This window comes from Helicoverpa zea, chromosome 7 (assembly GCF_022581195.2).
Source record: "Helicoverpa zea isolate HzStark_Cry1AcR chromosome 7, ilHelZeax1.1, whole genome shotgun sequence".
NCBI lineage: Eukaryota > Metazoa > Arthropoda > Insecta > Lepidoptera > Noctuidae > Helicoverpa > Helicoverpa zea.
The window spans coordinates 5,547,870-5,569,097 of record NC_061458.1 but is presented as its reverse complement, the minus strand read 5'-3'; the positions used below and the strand labels follow the sequence as shown (position 1 = coordinate 5,569,097).

The window sequence follows — 21,228 nt, the reverse complement described above, 5'->3', positions numbered from 1 at the left end:
TTGTGATGAAAAAAAAATATAACTCGGGTTACCTAAATATTCCCAAACCAGTTTTGAAGATAAAAAATGAGCTGTCGGCAAAACAGTGATAAAATCTTTTTCCAACGAAAATTATTTTTAGTTCATTTTAATTAGCAAAGTGCGTTAGTTAAAGGACAATAAAAAAGGCTTGTGTTTAAACACCACCCAAAAAAGTACCTATTTTACTACCAAAAAAATTCTAAACGGTTACCAAAATGGATAAATGGTCACCAAATAACGTTTCCAAAAATATTATTAGGTAAAACCATTTTTTCGTATTATTGACTACTAAAAAAATATATGGACGCCTTTAAAATACACTTTAGACCAAATATTATATATTGTCACTACTTAGATGTTACCAATTATGTAATACCATGACTCCTAATTTGGTCATTTTTGTTAGAAAAGCTAACGATCGCTAGAATATTTCCCAAATACCAATTAATATACTGGGGTTCCCAAACGTACGTCGCTTATTTATTGTTATATGAATTTGTGTGTAACTCAGTAGTAAAATGTAAGCACGAAACATGCAGCAAGCATGGCTTCTGTCACGGCTCCGGCACTGCGGGGCTCCGGCGGTCCCATGCGAGCTTATCGTCGCAGAGGGTTTTCACGCTCACCACCGCAGCTTCGGCTTGCTGGCCGGCTGAGCCGGCCAGCCTCAGCCGCGGCGGCGAGCGCTGAAACTACCTGCGCCTCAGCTCGCAGGCCGCCTCGCCCCTCCGCGCCTACGCGGATTTGAATTGCACTCTAGGGGTAGGGCAGACAAGATTACGTGGAGTCGGTTTTGCAGCGATTCGTTTTCGTCACTAACTTTGATTTTGGTAGTAATATTAATCTTTTAGTTGGATAGAATTTGGTGACCATTAATCCATTTTGGGAACCAAAAATAATATTTGTGCGAGATTTGCGATTTTTCTGATGTTATTTTATTTTTTTTTGGATCATAATATTATATACTTTAGTGCCCTTTTAATAAAGTCAATTTATTTTTTTTTGGAGTTGTTTATTTTATTTGGTGCCTCAGCTTAGAGTCTTAAAAATATTTTTGGTGATCGCCTAAATTATACCCAATAAAAAATAACCTGCGTAAGTAAAAAGACGAATATCTGCGTCAAATGCGGTTGATATAAATGTTAGAAAAAATATGTAAGATAGACGTAAGCGTGGCCATATTAGCCGAAGAACCGATAACCGTTGGGGTAAACGAGTTCTAGAGTGGAGACCACGCCTCGGCAAACGTAGTGTAGGACGTCCTCAGGCACGGTGGAGTGATGACTTGCGCAAGACGGCTGGCAGGAGCTGGATGCGAGAAGCTGAAAATCGATCTCAGTGGCGTGCACTTGGAGAGGCCTATGTCCAGCAGTGGACTGCGATAGGCTGATGATGATGATGATGAGACGTAAGGACCTCATTAGCTCCATACATAACATAGGTTCGTATAGTAAATTACAATAGATGATTGTCTAACAGATCAACCAGATATGAACATATTTGCGGAATGAAACAATGGTTAATTATTCAGTTTTACAGACATGAATTATAAGGCAGGTACATAACCGTATTATTAAAGTCTTACAGCCAGTTTCTTCATCAAAAGTAAAAGCCAAAGTAAAAGTCAAAGTAATGTCTAAAGTAAAAGTAACGGTCAAATTCATTTTTTCTATTAGTTTTGCTGTCACTTTAGCCTTGAAAAAACGAATTTGACCGTTACTTTTACTTTAGACATTACTATGACTTTTACTTTTGATGAAGAAACTGGCCGTTAAGGGAATTTGTTACCCATTGATTCCTTCAAATTTACAATGTATTCCATTGTTGTGTATTAAGCACCTACATTATTCTTTGTAAATAATATTGATATTTTGGTCCGTGACAATGTAAATGCATTTATTACAATATTTATGAAAATAAAAGGACAATTGTGTGAGTAATTATTTCTCTTACATACCGTGAATATCTGTATGGACAGCGTAATAAATATATTATGAATATAAAGATAATTACTTTGATTTCACAGTTCGGTGGCCAAACAAACTTGGAGTTTGGGAAAAATAAGGTTTTACGATCTCCATTTATTTAACAAAGCCGTAAAATGTTTGTGGTAAATAAGGTGTACCTACTTACTTAATTTTAAGTATGTTTTATTTTTTAATAATTTTTTCTCATTGTTGTACGTAAATTGAAAAATATTTAACACAAATGGGGAATTCATTGTAAATGATTATGTATTTCAGTAATTGTTGCTCAATTTAATTATAGGTAAGTTAAGTTTTGTTACACTAAATTGGCTTTTCTGAATCTTATTTATTAACCACCCATGACCCAAGCTTCTTTTTACAAATTGTATATAATATTTTGATCAACAAGTCGATTGAATTGAACATCTAACAATCGATGTTCAATCGGCAGTAACTGTAAAACGGTAATGAAAACGCATTTGAAATCATAACAAACAAACCTAGCCTAGACCGCTTTGTTAATCAGTTGGCATACACTTACACCAATAATACCTAGCTAGGTATTTAGATATGTCAAAGATAGGTTCCGAGTTAAATAATCTCATTGTTTCTGTGATGATCCATTACGGGTCCTGAGAATACGGAGGAACTAGATTCTATTCTGATTTAGAAATACAGGAAATGATTAACTTTAATATATAATATACATACACATACCGTCATTAGAGACCTAATTAAAAGACAGTAGGTGCGCGGACACCGGTATCCACTTAGAATCTGACAATTTAATAGGTATATACTAAGCGTTAGCTAGCCTTTCAGACACAGATTTACATAATTTTGTTACATAGAAACGTTATACCACAGAATAATTAATAGTACCTACAAGGTACAGAAGATTATCGCGCACATACATACATACCTGTAGGTATGTATGTTTGTGCGTAACCATACAAGTCAAACTTCTCAGTTTGGCCTGTACCTATGTCTGATCACCTCCTTTTTTTTTAAGTTGGTTAAATATTTTATAAATGATAAAATTTTTAACTGCCACATAAAAGTCAGAACATATTCACAGTTCTCAATAACATAGATAAAAAGTTATGTTAATTTAATTTTACCGAAGAGGCAGCCCTGCGATTACTGTGGAATCGCGCGGTGCGAAGCAATCACTGCTGTATACGCTTGAGCATTTAGGCGCATTTTAGCATACAGTGGTTGTTGACGCGAAGGACTAGGCAATTATCGTAATAGGTATTGGAAATTTTCTACTGAGTGAAGTATCTGTTACGTAGTAACTATTCAGTAATCTGTGCCTACACTCAACTAAGGGTCTTCTTAAGCGAAGAACGACCAAGTCCAATCAAGGTGATATAAAAATTAACTTAGAAGAAGGTCCATGACCAAGCACAAGCGACTTCTTATGCTGACAGTACTGTCTTTGAACATTTGTCACCACAATAAAATTGGTAGGTATAGTAGGTATAGGTTGTGGTTTCATACTCGCACTTTCCAGCGTCTTTCAACCAATTGAAATCCACGTTTAAGAAGACTGAGATGGAATCCATTTTTGAAGGCTGTTTTTTAAACCAACAACAACATTTCTGAAACTCTGCCTCTGTGGGAATATTGTTATCAAAACAAAATGACAATACAATAATAATGCCTTTTAGTTTTTTTGTTACGTGTCAATCGTCGAAATTGTACGAAACAAATTCGTTGTAAGTACTACATAATTATGTAAATATGTCGTAATTACGAAATAATATCTAATACATGAATTCATAACTATTAAAGTAAACTGAGGTTGTATGGTTTTTGAATGTCAGATGTCGTCATTAATTTTTATTAAGGCTTTGCTTGACAAAGCGTATAATCCTTATTCGGGTTGGTAAGTAGGCGAAAACTGCAATATTGCAAAAGAACCTGTAAAGTAATCGTTTGCCAAGAATTCCTTTAGCGTTCATTGCCTTCAGTTTCAACATACTTTGATGCAAAATAATTTTTAATTGATTCGTATTTTTGTAAGTACTATGTGGATGTTATTATTATCAGACTCATATAATCTTATTACATGAAATGTCGTTATTATCAGACACATATAAAAAGGCACATAAAGTCGATATTTATTTCCGTAATAAAATCTGCACGCAGGGAAAGGCATTGAGTGGCAATTTTATAATATCGATATCAAATGTAATTAAGTATTGCCTTCACCTAACCATTTCTACTAGTGCTCGCAGTAAATTACTCTATTAGCTACCATTGATACTTTAGTACTCTATAACATGCAACTTAGCAATAGGACAATGTGAACATCTACACAGTTTTGTTGTAATGTAGAATTAGGTCTCAACCTTCTTTATATCGGGTGAGCTGCGGGTTTGTGATCACAAGCACTAGTCTCAGAGTTTTCTCACCTGATCTAACCTGGAATTGTAACAATGACTGCTTCTGAGTACCATTCAGAGACACCGGCTTTTCGAGCAATCAATCTCAATGTTGATAAAAGAGATAAACATTTTGATCGTTTCCTGTAAGTCCGAATGCATGTAGGTACAAAACTGCATTAATGTGTACTGCAGTTTAAATGTTATAATTAAACGTATATTTGGCGCTGCACGCTTAGATCCAACGACCATAAAAAGAATTTATGTCAGTTGGACACGAACCAACGGCAATCATAGCTTTTGTATTACGATTGTTAGCTATATTGAAACAAAGAAAGAAGTTTAATTTATAGGAGCGATTTCGGTTCATACGTTACAGGTATGAAGGTCAACTTTACATTGAAAGTTGACATAAAATATGATCAGTCTTGTTAAAGTTAACAACCTCAGTGCCAGCCATGTTTTAGCCTACTGACTAATGAGGGGCGTTACGTCACTCAATTATGTCTATGACAGCGAAATTGATTTACTTATACATGGATAGGTACATCTGCCTATCGGATTTTGTATTCCAGTGATTATGAACTCGTTAGGAAAATTACTGAATATAGGCAAATATTTCCATAGTAACGAATAGAGTTATTAAAATAATCAGGGGTTGAAGTTGTGCTTTCCAGGAATATGAAAGGAATAGCCCTACCTACATTTTCACAGATTTTAATTTAGATTACCTACTGGCGTGTTTATTAAAAGGGTAAAAGTTTTATGCACAGTTTTTAAAAATACCATAGTTCTCATTTATTCGTTGACACCTGTTTTTACCACGGTTTTTCCGAACCATTTTTAATAAAAAAAGCACCAGCTATATTTTCCCCCAGGCTAATAATAGTATGCATTGGACGATAAAGTCTAGTATAAAGGGTACGACTGATTGACAGTTTAGAGCTTAATATACATTATAATTAGGAAAATACCGTATCTGGGGAATTAGTGAAATACATATTATGTATGTACTTAATACTCCCAAATAAGAAATGTCCCAAAGTGACATACTGTTCCCTGAAAAGTACTTAAAAAATGTTAAACACACTTAAACAATTTAGTATAAGAAAGTGACAATATAATGTAGTTACATTTGTATATTTTTTAGGATAAACATATTTTTTATGCTCTATAAAATTTCTAATGTCACTTTCTACTTAATATTAAAATGTTTCTAACTGTCTAAAAAGTGGTTAGGTATTAATTTCTTGAATTTCAACATCATGTCGTTCTTCTCTAGAATGAAATAAAATATATTTTTTTATATTCATGAAAGTATTTAAATCAACTGTTTAACAAAATCATATTACTGTCAGTAATTCGATATTTTCTGCAAATCTAAATTAAGTTACCTAGCGCCTATTACTTACGTCATGCACAACTTTCCTGTAGAGTTTCAGATACCCAGACTTCATATCATATTGTATCATTGAGTAAATTCAATTAATCACTACGATGAGTTTATGACAAATATTACATATTTGTACAAACCTCTTAACGGTATCCTGAAAGATAGTATTAACGAGAAACGTAGTATGATAACATAGTAAAAGTGCCACGATAATAAAGATAGTGCACTATATACTATATATGAATCACAAGCAAGAATGTTTACGAAATGTAGTTCACATTGTCTCACACATGTTTCCTATAAACTTTATGTTGTAGATAGCCATGCTCAAGTGCAGTGTGTCAACACCAAAACATAGCAAATGACTCAGGTACCTATTGTTATAGCTTTATGCCGCGTAACATGTTATGAAGATATGATTTTAAATAGGTAGGTACCCTTCATGGCAAAAAAATATATCTGAGGCAAGTTTTCTTATCGGCTCAGAAAATCTGTGCATTAAAATAAATCTGACTTCTTATGTAACCATAACCGTTTTTATGATTTCAAAGTACAAAGTTCATATGGAACATTTTTTGGAAGCAGAATGCCATAAAATTTTGCTAATGTTATATTTCTCAAGAATCTGCCAATTAGGTAGTTAATTTAAAAGATATTCATTCTCACGATTTAAAACTTAACTATGCACATAATTTACGAGTAGAACATTCTCCAAGATTATGAATAAAACAAACCTAAATCCATACGTAACACTGAAAGGACTACGGAATTTTTTGGAACCACTTTTGTGGAGTCACGCCTACGTCTTCATCTGTATGCAGACAATGTTTTGTAAGTGGTGCAGTGAGTGAGGCTCAGAGGTCGTCGTCGCCTGAACTTGACTAACGGAGCTCAACCGCGAGTTACTTCATAGTTCCTACCTCTACGGAAACAATTACATCTGTATATCATAAGGTTTATGGCGTGGAATTAACGGCTACAAGTATAGCAGAAATGCAAATAGATCAATGGTAATGGAATAACATTACTTTATGTTGTTAACATTGATACCAGTATCAATCATCATCAGATCCTATCCATTTATTATTAATAGGCATCTCTTAAACAATAAAGTTAGAAATGAGATCTTTCCAGTAACTGCTTACTTACTTTGGTTTTACACAATATATACTTATACTTATTGTAAATTCTCTCCACATCCAGATACTTAAGTTGTTAAGCGTAACGTAAAATAAACCATGTGAATTTTATGCAACCGGTCGTCGTGTCGTAAAGGGCATTTCCAGAAAATGGTGCAGGCATTGCATTGGAGAGTCGAGATTACTCAACGCAGGTTTTATGAACTGTCGTCTTCACGAGCGGAGATAATTGTAACTTAAAAGTTGTCAAGTCGTGCTCCACGACATTAACTTTTACTTTTAGTACTTCATAATAAATAAATTGTAAGAAACTCCTTGAAAACTGATAATTATGGTAGACTGGCACTAAACAGTTTCTGATACTAATAAGATGTCAGTGAGCATTCTAATTTAAACAATCAAAATTTTATTCTGCATTGCAGAACCTTGGAGATTTCCTATAAAGGCATTAATTAGAAGGTAACTTGGAATGTCTAATGACGTTTAGCCATTGGGCACCTCTAGGAGTACGAACTACCTTCCGTCTCACTTTCAAGGTAATTTGTCATTGAAACACTAAGGGAGATCATTGATAAAGGTGCCTTGGCCTACTTGTCCCCGAAGCGAGACCTTGTAGTTGCCGAAAGAAGCGCTTTCGCAAATGTTGTGAAGATGCGAGCACCAATGAGCAATGCGCTGTCTATCTAGTGTCTGCTTGTGAGGATGCCAAAGAAGGAAAAGCGGACGAGACAGCTGAAGGCGAACTGCCAGCAATCAAGAGCATCAGATAATCACGCCAGGTTTATGAATTCGTGTGATCTCGAGAATGCAGATGTAGGGAACGCCAACAATCGTAACAACAACGTGGAGCAACGTCGAGGGGCGCCGACCGGCTCCGTGTCGCATCGAGCCAAGTATTTGTTTCTATGTATATTTAAAACTAATTAGGCGAATCACTGAACAAATGATTTCAAAATGAAACAGATGCATGTCTCTTAACGAATTTCCTGTCCACGGCCATAAATCAAAATGAAATGAACTCGTAAATAATGTGATAATCGTCACGTAACATTTGCTGACTATAAAGGACGGAGCACAATTAAGTACGCTATTTAATTCATGACAGTGTATGCCGTGCCGTGTAAGTACCAAACATTGATTTGTTTTATAACTGCAGTGACGTATTGTAACAACGAGCACGAAGCCTATTTCTCATAACATTTGCGGTTCAACAAATTATGCCTGAAATAATGCAAATAAAATTGACATTCGATAGCTGGTAATTGTGACAATTTGATGTGATTACTGAAATTACTAGTGGAATATCAAACAAAATTACACATAACGCTATAAATTGTTTAGTAAATGCCATTTAGGTACTAATGTTAGTTTTCTATTTACTGATTTGTTTAAAGTAGAACTGTTTACTCCGTCAACCTGACTTTGTATGACCATTTAAATTTTGTATGGGTTGGGTGTGAAATAATTAATAGTTTACTTAGCTATGTAGATATGTACCTACATTGTCGGTCTTATTGGAAATACCTGCTTAGGTACATTATTTTTATCTTATCAGATTAAACTTCAACGTATTCAATTTAGAAAATCAAATCTGCATATTCAAGAGAGGTACGTGCTAATCAGAACGAAGTGGTCTCGTCATTCTTTGGAATAAAACTGTATGATCGTAAAGGTTAATGATCGATAACTGTGAGTTAAGTATTTGCAATACAACAAGGCCGACTGTGCCCAAGATGAAGAAACAGTAGCCAAAGGATATAAACAACTCAATTAATTAATAATACAATAAAGGTTCTTAGTTAACTAATACTTACCTCACCTACAGAAAAGTGACAGATATAACAACATTACGAATTCCGATGAAAACCTTTAATTTGAAATGTTCTTTATTTTTCGTGGCTTTGAAGTCGGTCAACCACCCCATAATTAAAATTAAATAGGTTCGATATCGGTAAGACATCCTTGATAATGAGGGCAAACTTTGAACAGCCGCCAAGGCAAACTAACAACCATGTAACTACAACGACGCTCGCGTAACACTGGTAACAAGAATAACACAATAGAACAAAACCTATGTTCTTTTGGCATGGTACACCCTGACTGGTTTCTGGGACCTTCGCTACTTCTATGCCAATTAACGAATTAAAACAATGCGAAACTGTACACGTTTCACGTTTTCACATCGCGTCATAAGACAATCGCCTTTTATGTCCATTCAGAACAACGTTCATCCTTTACACGAGACACGGCGTAAATAATAAACAATATTGTCATTGTATGTATATTTGGACTTTCAAAAGCGACAGCCTGGTTAGTGAAAGCGTGCCTTCGTATAGACATGCCCACAATTGACCTCTAGTCCATTCGGTGCAACAGGATTCCCACCAACTATAGTTCGGCCATTCAGAGAATGCGTTCCTGACACGTCGCGATTGAACTGACGACGTAACTTTGCAATGGCGTTGCAGTTACGATAAAAATATTTTTGCTGGTTGTTTACCGTTTTAACAATTGAGGAGCATTAAAACAACATTATCATATCAATAATCAATGAATGTTATAATTTTGTGCCAAACTGAGTGTCAAATAACTTGGTAAACAATATTTTTCTAAATCTATACTGCGCTATTACAAGGTTATGTCAGCGGTTTATATTTTGTAGTGCTGTGCTAAAAATAACAGGCAAGTATCGTAATCTGTTCTTATACAGTTATAATATAAAATAATACCTTTTGATTTTCTTTTTACTTTTATGAAATATAAAAATAAAACTATGACCAAACCGCATTTTTATACTTAGATTAAAAATGGTAACCCCAAATGGCGTTATGGGCCGCCATTTTGTGACGCTAAAACAGTCGTCCGTTGTCGTTTCGTGCGCATAGACCACGTTTTTCAAGTGTTTTCGATCTGTTTTTATTTGATTACCCGGCTTTTGTTAGACCGAGATATCAGGATTGATTCTGTTATTGATAATAATATAATTATACATGTAGGCGAAGATGATGATGAAGACACCACCTCCTCAAGCAAATCGGAGTCTGATTAATATTCTGTTCGCACATTCAATTCAATGTACTTGTAACAAAGAATAAATAAAACAATTTTATTATATGAATATTACCTTTTTTTGGTTTCCACTTAAATAACTAAAATATAAAACAAATGATTCCGCCAATTTAAAACGAAAATAATCTTAAAATAATGCGGCGGTTCATTTTGAAGGAACGGTAACGAACTCAGTGTTATGTTGTGCCCATCACTAGTCGTGACTAACTGATAGGTGTCAGGAACGCATTCTCTGAACGGCCGAAGTATAATTATGTTGCGGCACCTGCTGTACCTTAGGATCTCACGGGTGCTAAATAGTTTCGCATGTCCATGGACATTGGCAGTTGTAAAAGGTCACTAAAGCTATTATTGTCTTGAGTAATTTATTTTTATCAATGAGTATGACACGCGTCACTAGTTGTTACGGTATAATTTTTGTTTACACAAATCAATTTGTTATTTAGTGAACCTTTATGTGAAACAACCGTGAATATTTTATCACTGATTAAAATTGAAATGAGAACTGGACAATGCCAAAATTCACATGACTTTTAATACCCGCCGCTTCTTATCATACGATTAATCTGGAGTTGGTCTCATTTGGGTTAAGAAGGCTACAGAAAAATATTATATTTTCCTAGTGTAATAATTCACGGCCTCCAAGAACATCTCTGGGTCGCCCTAAAAAGTTGTGGAATAAAAAAAAGATTGATTGAAACCTTGAGTCGCGGAAACAAGGTGAATAAGAAGACATCGTACTCCTCAAGGCGAACTCATTTTAAATTTAGTGACTTAGCCATCCACATCCTTATGCACCTGATAGTTCTACAAAACCCTTTCCTTCTTCCGTATGCAATCCCGTTTTGATTGCATACCTGGATCGTAACAGACGCTATCCAAGTAGTAGACTCATATAATGAGGATATTCATGATATTTATCTGAGTTCCGGCACACCGACTTTTATGGACAGATAATTGCAAATGTGGAAAGCCTTAGATACTGAAGATGGTAGAGTTCCTTAGCAAATAATGATAGTTATTTGAACTAACAAGCATTAAAATGCGGAATCGAAACCTAAAGAGACTGTTACGGCGCAGTAGCACAGGATCTACGACATTTTCAAAATTACTTAAATAGTATGGTATCGATCTTAATAAAGTTATGTTATGTACATAATTGGAGAGGTGAAACGATCTTATATAATTTAAGAACTAACAAAAGACGGTCCATTTATTAAGTTCGATAATCCTTCAACAAGTCTATCGCAAATCTTTTCAATAATTAAAGAATAAGATGTTCATCTGGATAATGCTGATATACTACTTAGGTACTAAGATCGCACTTATTTGAGAAGCGATTACCATTGCAGTTACGTAAATGAATGCTTTTAGATATAGAGGACTTTATATCAATATCCCATTATAGTTTGTCGTTAGACACTTTCAATTAATGAATGCTGATGTTCTTGACTTTCATTGCACTTAGGTAATTGCTTTCGGAAGCGGTTTCCGTCATATTATAATGGATGTGTGCATATCGAGCAAGCGCCCTAGTGTAAACCAACAGCAACAAGTTATTTATGTGTGTGTTGTATTCAGGAAACCCATAGACCATTTGATAATAAGTATAATGACAATGTTCCGTTGTTAAAGGCACACAAAGGCAAAACACGCTTGAACTGGCTTCATCGCTAAATACCTACTGTTTGTTTGTACTAGTGTATTTTATGACACAGATTAAGTACCTAGCTTTCTCTCAACACATCCCTACATTATAAAGATACATACTTAGATAAGTAGGGTAAATATACAAGAAGTATTGAATTAAATGACTCCCCTAAAATCGTTGTAGATAATCATGGAGCAGCTTTTGAGTATGTTCCAGTTAAATGTTTGTTCCACCAAAATCGATTAACTGTTAACTATAAGGTACTGTCGTAACGAATTCTAATTAGGGTAAATACGCCAAATGTCGGCCCCCTTAGCGATTTTCTGATTGCGGTTCGCTATAGCACCGTCAGTTTCCAACGAAAGATAGTTTCTGATGCGGTTTTGGATAGTTTGATTAATCTATGTCATGTTTATAGGCATAAGATTGATATTTCTACGAAAAGAAAAAAGTAATAATGCTTAGATGCGTCGAGAACAGAAAAACCCTAAAGTTGGCCATTCACGGCCCAAGGTCGGTCGCGTTTTTTCCAAATGTCGGCCGGGTATAGGCTGTTTTAAATTAAGGCAGTGACAAATATTATTAACATGATTTATTTTAGCAGAATTATAATATAATACTAAGTATACATTTGTATATATTTTTTTTGTTTCCCCTAAACAAAAAAAGTCGTATTCACGACCAACCATTTATATTTTTTAAGCTAATAAGAACGGTTTAATAGATGGCAAGTATCAAACTATAAAGCTACCATAAACATGCCTACAATACTGTCAACTCCTACATTTAAACTTAACTCCTATACGATATAATGAATTATAATAAATAAATTATTTCATTTTGAGAAAATGAAAAAATATAAGTATTTTTTCATCAGCCTGTATAGTGGCGCTTGAGTTCGAGGCTGGTCGACATTACGATTATTTACGATTCTAATGTCGGCCCCTATTTCTTGTACCTTATTTCTCGAGATTCAACTAATATCACCCCGGCCGTTATTTGGCTATTAAACGTAAAATAGATCTATTTGCCTATAAGCTTTGCAAATTCTCTTGTTAAGCCAACGGAATTAGTACAATAGGAATTTATAAAATAGACTGCATTTGCTTTAAGTCGGCCACGGCCGAGACTCCGGTTTTAAGTCAAAACCGTTGTCCTAATGGCGGCCTCCTATTTTTCCTTGAAAAATATACGCAAACCGCTGAAAAAACTATCTTAAAATATAGTAAAAATAACCTATTAGTGATAATCAAGCTTGAAACAAAAATAAATAAATGTTTTATCGTTCTAATATCAATCCCCAAAATGTGAGTATTCACTTCGAGTAAGCTACTTTACGTGCGAATTTGATGTTTCAACGGCGCAATCGCTACTGACGCTCAGTATGAGAAGAGTAAGTGACAGAATCGGATAGTAACGATTTGTACGTATAGAGTATAAACCAAGGTTGCAATTCGAGGAGCAAAACTAACACTTAATTACCTTTTGAATGAATGCAAGCTGAAAATGTACAGACGGCCGAAGTTTGGGGGGAGGCCGACATTTGGCGTATTTACCCTAGAAGGTGCAACGCTAATAAAATTGAACTCTTAAGTACCTACTTCTTGCATCAGTCATAAAACGTTTAGATCTTTGTTTGCATCATATTGATAATTTTCCTACTGTGGTCGTTAAAGTAATCTCTCTAATGATTCTTATCATGATTGTAAATAAAATACAACAAAGCACCTGCCATGCTTCTGAATTATCATTATTATGAATAAGTAGTTATCTTATATGTAGGCACGGTCTATGAATGAACTATGTAGAGCCTCCACCGTATAGGCGAATGTGCAAAGTAATGTTTATAGTTAAAGTTATATCATGCAATTTAATTATTTTATTCGTTTTTTTTGTTGCAGAACTTACGCATGGCGAAGAATTTGGCTATGATGGAAATATCGGTAAGAAATAATTACTTTTTTTTTACATATCGAGGCGATCACGCACTTTACAGTCACGTATTGCTCTACTTAATTGGTGTTGGTTGGTGTATCAGTTTACATTTTTGACAGCCTTGCCTTGCTGGCAACTCGATTACTTCTACTGAACTCGCCAACATAAGTAGAATTTGTGGTTTGTTTTGCGAAATCTAGATTTCTGTCGCATTGAAATGATGGTAGGCACTTACCTAGCCTGTTCTTATTATATCCGGCAATCTCTACGGAAAATTGAATCAAAGGGAACAAGCAATATCATGATTTATTTGCGAGTTCCTATCTATAAAACAGTAGGAAATCTCGGGACACCTGTGTCTAGCAGCTGGTAACACCTGCCACCATTAATTACTAGATGCCAATTTCCCGGGCCCATTCGAGTTATATAAGTGGTTACCTTCCTAGCAACAAAGTAGCCACCTGCACCTATAAATTTCAATGCATTTCAGATGCAGTGAGTTGTAAACATAATGGTGCCTATTTTAACTGCAAAATTAGTATGTGTCATGGTTTGTATGTACCTACATGCACGATTTCTTATAATTATTTCCTTGAATCAGTGATGGAAAATGAAGTAGATATATAAATAGACTGGTACCTAAACAGCACAGTTAGTTTTGTTTTCATCAATACATCTGCACAAGTTCTAGACCTTACATTAGTACTACAGCATAATTCTACGTGATGCTCTAAGAAAATTGATTTTGCAGTTATAGGTAACCCTACCTACGGTCCATAGCAAGTGAAGTCATACCTACTTCGAACGTAGGTACCCTGTTAAGGAAATTTCTCTAACCGTGAAGTCACTCAAAAAATAGACACGAGCCCTTGGCCCAACTTGCTGGTTGCGCTCAAAGTAAAATTAGCATGAAGACTACAATTACATTATGTAACTTAGTAGGTACACATTGTTTTACAAAAAACAATGAAATTGCATACTACCGTGCTTTTTATGTCATGATCGAATTAACTCCACCCAAACTATCGCTGGTTATTCGCGAATAGAATGCAAATGACAAGGTTGTGTGTAATTTAGGCAATTAGGAGTAATTATATACCCGTGTTTATTGATTAGATTACAGATCTAAAAATACCTAGTTTTTATAGATATTGGGTTGTTTCATAAATACCGTTTTATTGCATATGTTTTATCAGTTTAGTAAATGGGAAATCCGATTGTTAATTGGCCTGTCCGAATGAAGGTTTTGACGTGGGTAAATTGGTGTTTGCGTGGTAGAAATAATAAAAAACGACGGAACTATTTTCTATGGATATTAGTCGATATTTTATACGCAACCAATATGGCTGGTATAAGAGAAATCAGGAAGAAAAATCTGTAACAGTTAAAACCCATTATTGTATCACACAACTGCATTCATTACGGATTACTGCTTACTTAGTTACTCCATGGGTATCGTATTACGGTAGAGTATCTACTTACACCTCGAGCTATTCCTTAAGAATAAAATTCATTCCCACAAATCTTCAGCCTTTAGATTTGCTATAAGACTGCTGTCTACATTGCAGGTCCGCAATACTGGGGTGAAAGGTACCGCGAGTGCGCCGGCAAGCATCAGAGCCCCATCAACATCAACGTGCTGCGAGTAAAGCATGTCACGTTACCCGACCTCGTGCTCGTAGGCTTCGATGATTCCATTGATGACGTTCACGTCACCAACAATGGACACACAGGTACGAGTACTTACGAATTTTTCACAGAAAGGTGTTAAGATATACTTACGGCCCGGACCACGAAATACATACTTAGATACGCCTATTGTGACTCGGTTCACAGTGAATATAAAAACACTTCCAGTGGATGTCGTACAAGGCTACTGAAGGTTGCGCGGTTGACGTGACCCCACCATATTAAGTTCAAATTGTTACCTGGAATACTGGCAGTTCACATAGACTTATAGTTTTTGTTCCAAGTGCATAGGCGCCTTAACTTTATTAAAATAACAACAACATCGCTGATGACCCTTTAACATGATAAGGAGCATAAGAGAACGTAAGATTTTATAAGTATGGTTTGTTCAATCGATTTGATTCTAAGAAATAAGTATGATAATGCACCACAATGTATGATACTTTTTTTTTGTTTTCTACTTCACATTTACACCTGAAACTATGGTTAGGTAGGTACTCATGTAATTGGTAGGTTCGGGTTGATATTAAATGTTGATGACTTTCGTTATCGTACATGTACGTAAGTAGGTACCTACCTATTGTTTCTTTTACAAACAGTTGCATACAGCTGAGCCCCTTTTTAAATGACTCGATGCATGACCAACGTCCTATGGGCGATGGAGTCATGCTTTTTGTCGTATCACAGATGAATTGGTTATTAAATGTATTGTGATGTAAATACTTGATAGCAATTTACCTAGTTTACGATGATTGGAATCTGTAGATCTGTCATATCCAAAGAGATATAAAGGTATAACTATGTTTAATGTTTGATCATAAACACAGTTTCAGTTCATAAACAATGTTAGCCGATAAGTAGGTACCTATCTACTGTTTCAGGGGCCTAAACATTGCCGGCCATAAATTGTAAAAAGGGACGCAGTCTGTATCTTCCTGAATATTTTGTAATTAGAATAAAGCGGTTTCTAAAGGTAAAGAATGAATATTTCACAATTGGCTTTGACAGTCCGCTCTACAAACATTAGCCTGCTTACTCAAGTTAGGACGATTTCTCTCGATTTACCTAACTAATATCTATTGTATTTTTTCATTGATTTTAAATAAGCGTGTAAGTAGGTATGAATGATAATAATAGATAAGCAAAGTTCATGCCTATCGCGATTCAATTTAGAGATGGTGTCAAGGTTCAGTGCTAGAAGTGGCTGACAATTTGCCAGTATGAACATAGTTCAATAATCTAGGGCCTGTTTTGTGTTACACAAACAGTATGGAGATACATAGTAAGATATCCTAAGGATACCTACTAATAAATTAAAGCGATCCTCACTCTTAACAAAAGGCTGAGCGAGGATAGGCATTTCGATTTTGATTTGATTGTTTTGAAAGGTGAAGTATAAAGGCTCGAGCAGACCGGATGCGTATGCGTAGACGTAAGCGTAGACGTGCACGTACCACTGAGTTGTAATGTATGAAAATGTATGAGACAGGCCACACCGCTTGCGTAACGACGCGCACGTCTACGCTACGCAAGCGGTGTGGCCGGTCTCATACATTTCTATACATTACAACTCATGGTACGTGCACGTCTACGCTTACGTCTACGCATACGCATCCGGTCTGCTCGAGCCTTAAATGTTTAAACCGCAGTCGACTCTCTAGATAGGTCATAAATGTCATATGATCTACAACTGCAACTGCCCAGATTAATTAAAATAATGTCTCCACAGTTCTAATAGAGGTGAAGAATGAGCCACACCCTCGAGTGAGGGGAGGGCCGCTCAGTGATGACTACATATTCAGCCAGATGCACTTCCATTGGGGGGACAACGACACCTTCGGCTCCGAAGACAAGATCAACCACAGAAGGTAACATCAATATAGATTAGAGTATAGTGCATACCATACGTAAACAATAAACATGAATTTTATGCATTGTGTAAGTACGTCATGTTTACGACATTGCACTTCACATCGACATCTTTTTTGGGATCATTTAAAGCTGTAACTAACAATGCAAATCTTATATATTTCAGTTTCCCGATGGAGTTGCACATGGTGTTCTTTAAAGAGGAGTACCAGTCAGCTGTGGAAGCAGTGAAGCATTCAGACGGCTTGACTGTCCTCGCATTCTTTTACGAGGTCAGTTTGACTTGCTTCTTATGTTATAGAGTCTCTCCTATTTTGGCTCAGGTATTATCACATGAAAGTAGATATACCTATATCAATTTAGTACGACTTATGGCATGAATTGCGAAATTCTGACGTAACTAGCGTACTACAAACGCCCACGGAGGACCTAGATGTTTTCAAATAAATAGATCCTACCTACTTATTGCTGCATGCACGTGCAAACTAATAGCATTGATCGATTGTAGGCATTCGGCTGCCAAATGTGATGATATGATTACCGATAGATAAGTATAATGTATTTCGTCTTTAATTCATCACGTTTGGCTGTCCGCCGCATCGGAACAATTGCATTCACATTATCTAATAAATAAACCGGCCAAGTGCGAGTCGGACTCGCGCACCGAGGGTTCCGTACAAATGCTGTATAGATAAAAAGTGAGTTTCGCGCCAACCGTTCAGTTTAGAACAATCATAGTTATGCTAATTTCGTGAGAGTCAAAATAGTTAATATTTTTTATTTTATAATATAACTAAAATAGTAGGCCAGTACCTTGTAAAAGTTATTTTATTGAAGTTATTTATATACAACATTTTATAGTCATCATTCAGAAATCTGATTGAAAATAACTAATTATGTCTTAAAGGTCATGGGGCATACCTGACCCGCTTTGTAAAAAGTGGCGGACATGAATCAAAGTAGTTTTAAATCGTGGAGAATGGTATGACGTTTCTTTGAATATAAATATTTTATTAAAATTCCATGGAGACGAATGTCCAGGATCGTTTGAAAAATATAAAAGACAAGCAGTTTCAGAGGATTGTACAGGTTACAATGCTAGTTTTTATTGTTAAAGACATTTCAAAAAGAAGGAAGGTGCCAATCCGGATGACCAGGATCTGATGAGGATCTGGAAATCCTGAGAAATCGAGGGCAACTCTTGAATATTGTAGGCACGCATCGAGTCATAACCAGACATGTGAGTGTATTTTTGAGGGTACTGGTAAACAGTGAAGGTTTGGAGCTGATTTGATTATGGAGACTACAGAGAGTCAAGGGAACTCCCGAACGGTATGTTGCAACTACCACGTGTTTGGGCTTATTTTATTCGTATTGGCGAAGACTTTCCACAAAGATAGGTTTGACTGCCAGTGTGGGATCGACAGCTAAGATCAGATATAGTTATGGGAATTCCTTTACAATTTATAACGTAACCTTGTGTTGGAGCTTATTTTATTTTAGGTGATGAGAATTCACTACTAACTTGGGTTAAAGCAGCCATTGCAGGAATGGGATCTTTTATTTTTGAGGGATTAATCACCTAAAGAGCCCCAGTTTCAGGTTTTTTTCGAAACAGCCTGACGACTTGTAGCTGTTGAATTGTAACAACGACTTCTAGAGAGTAGGATTCGGGGCTGCTGGCTTTACGTTTCTAGAGCCTTGACAAAAGTGTAATTCTGTCCCTTTCTTTGTTTTATAAAGTCGGCATTATTTTATTTTGTAGCATTTTACAAACAAATCCAACTTCAAACATATAAAAAAGCAACAAGAAAACAAAAACAAGAAAGAAATTAAAAAGATGTTAGGTGCATCGGTCTAGAAGTCGGTGTCTAGAGGATGCATCTATATTTATTCTATATCTAGACCGATGCATATAAACAGTTTTCTTGTTGTTTTAGAAGTTGTTGTTTATTTTTGTAAAAAGTTTTTATTTTTAACTTTTGTGAAAAGTTCTCGTCAATACGAATAATATAAGCCCAAACACGACGTAACTAAAACATACCGAGTTCTCTCGACTTTCTCACGTCTCCATCATCAGATAAGCTCTAAACCTTCACTGTTTGATAGTATCACCAGACATACATCTGAGAATCAAGTTTTAATCCTATGCATGCCTACAATTTCTGATAGTTGCCCTCGATTTCTCAGGATTTCCATCATCAGATCCTGACCTGATGACAATGGAAATAAACGGCGAGTATACTCTTTTACTACAAAGAAATGATTTCTCAAATCCGTCAAACTTGGTCGTTTAAATTCCCCATTGAAATGAGGAAAATATTTGATGTTTACACCTGATTTTCTCTAGATTCCCATGGTTCACATTGATGCGACTAATGCCATAGTAAATCAGAGCCTTTATCATTATACTGTGCTATATTTCGTTCGTATCCGCCGTGGGTATGGTTTTCATACTAAGGTGCCCAATGACCTTTGAATGATTTAAAATTTTTCACAGTTTAGAGGCCATTATATTTAAGAAGTGTTTGATATGAATTTCACTTTTTATTCAAAACTTGAATATCTCTACGCGTTCATGTGAAAAAGGGTAGGTAGTAAGTTTATAATTATTAAAAAAATATTTTATGTCATGTAAGCAAAAATAATATTATAATATATACAAATTTATCATTTTCGCAATTTTTCCTTTATCTGTACTATATAACATTGCTTCGTGCCGAATTTTAAGATTCTGAGTTCACGGGAAGTACCTTGTAGGTTTTGATTCCCTAGCGTGTGACGGAAATTCGTCTAAGGTGTCGGTAAAACTGCTGTATCTTTTGATCGCGTTAACTTAGAAGTTTGATTTTTTCATTGCTTAAAGGGACAATAGACCTAGGTATTTGGTATAAATTTCAATTTGGTACCTTTATTCGTTCGTGAGAAATAAGGTAGTAAGTTTCATTTTATTAAAATATTTTTATTATATTATATAACAAAAAAAAATGAGATTTTCGCAATTTTTCCTATATTTGCATTATATAACAATGCTTCATGCCAAATTTCAAGATTCTGAGTTTACGGGAAGTACCCTGTAGGTTTTGATTCCTTTGCGAGTGTCGAGAATTTGTTGAAAATATCGACATAATCGGTTGTATCTTTTGATTGGCTTGGCTTAGAAGCTTGATATTTTCACAGCCTAAAGGGGCAATAAACTCGAGTATTTCATGTGAATTTCAGCTTGATACGTCTACGCGTTCTTAAGATAAAGGGTCTTGACAGACAGACAGACAGACAGACGGACAACAAAGTGATCCTATAAGGGTTCCGTTTTTTCCTTTCGAGGTACGGAACCCTAAAAATACTCGTGATCTTTGTTACGGGTGATTAGAATAGGAATGTAGCTAGATATTATTAGTACCGCATCGATACTTTTTTGTTCGCTTTGTAGACCTACTTTTGATCTACGCAGCGCGCTGAACCGTAGTTTCAGAATAGAGCACTTTCGAGCGGTAGCCGTGACTTCCGAATCCGAAGTCACGGTCAATGATCGAAAGTGAATGAGATTTACGGTACGCTGATTTAGTTTATAACCCTAAACTTTTTACTAGTTATGGTTTCAGGCCCTAAGCCCTGTTTAAATATGAAGTTATAATTGTATTAATTTGATTATCTACGGGTAATAAATATCACTGTCTATAAAATAATTATTCGCGCTCTGTAACAATATCTTATTTATCGAGTTAACGCTGTGTTACCAACAACGAAATTCCATTCCTCCTTCTTTTCCTTGATAATCATCAACCCCAATTAAATAGAGTTAAATATTATGTCTTCATACTAAACATTTATTTTCTATCATTTCAGTTGGACCGTCACCAACACCCGGCTTACGATGATATAACATCTGCGCTGGTGAACGTAACGGAGCCCTACAGCAGCGTGGTGATGAGCCACCCGTTCTCATTCCTCCACATTCTCCCGTACGACCTAAAGAGATACTTCACGTACCAAGGCTCTTTGACAACGCCGCCCTGCTCTGAAGTCGTCACCTGGCTGGACTTTGAACAGCCAATCAGGCTCACACATGAACAGGTAAAATAAATGTCCATCCATGCTACAG

General features: G+C 35.7%; 1 protein-coding gene across 1 annotated transcript in view; it reads left to right on the top strand.

Moving 5' to 3' along the window:
• LOC124632131 (carbonic anhydrase 7-like) overlaps positions 1-21,228 on the top strand; it is a 31,234-nt gene that overhangs the window by 8,567 nt on the left and 1,439 nt on the right. The window contains exons 2-6 of the mRNA XM_047166810.1: positions 13,532-13,573; positions 15,134-15,298; positions 16,984-17,122; positions 17,290-17,395; positions 20,973-21,200. Of these exons, the coding sequence (XP_047022766.1) occupies positions 13,532-13,573; positions 15,134-15,298; positions 16,984-17,122; positions 17,290-17,395; positions 20,973-21,200 (680 nt within the window). The remainder of the gene's footprint in view (positions 1-13,531; positions 13,574-15,133; positions 15,299-16,983; positions 17,123-17,289; positions 17,396-20,972; positions 21,201-21,228) is intronic.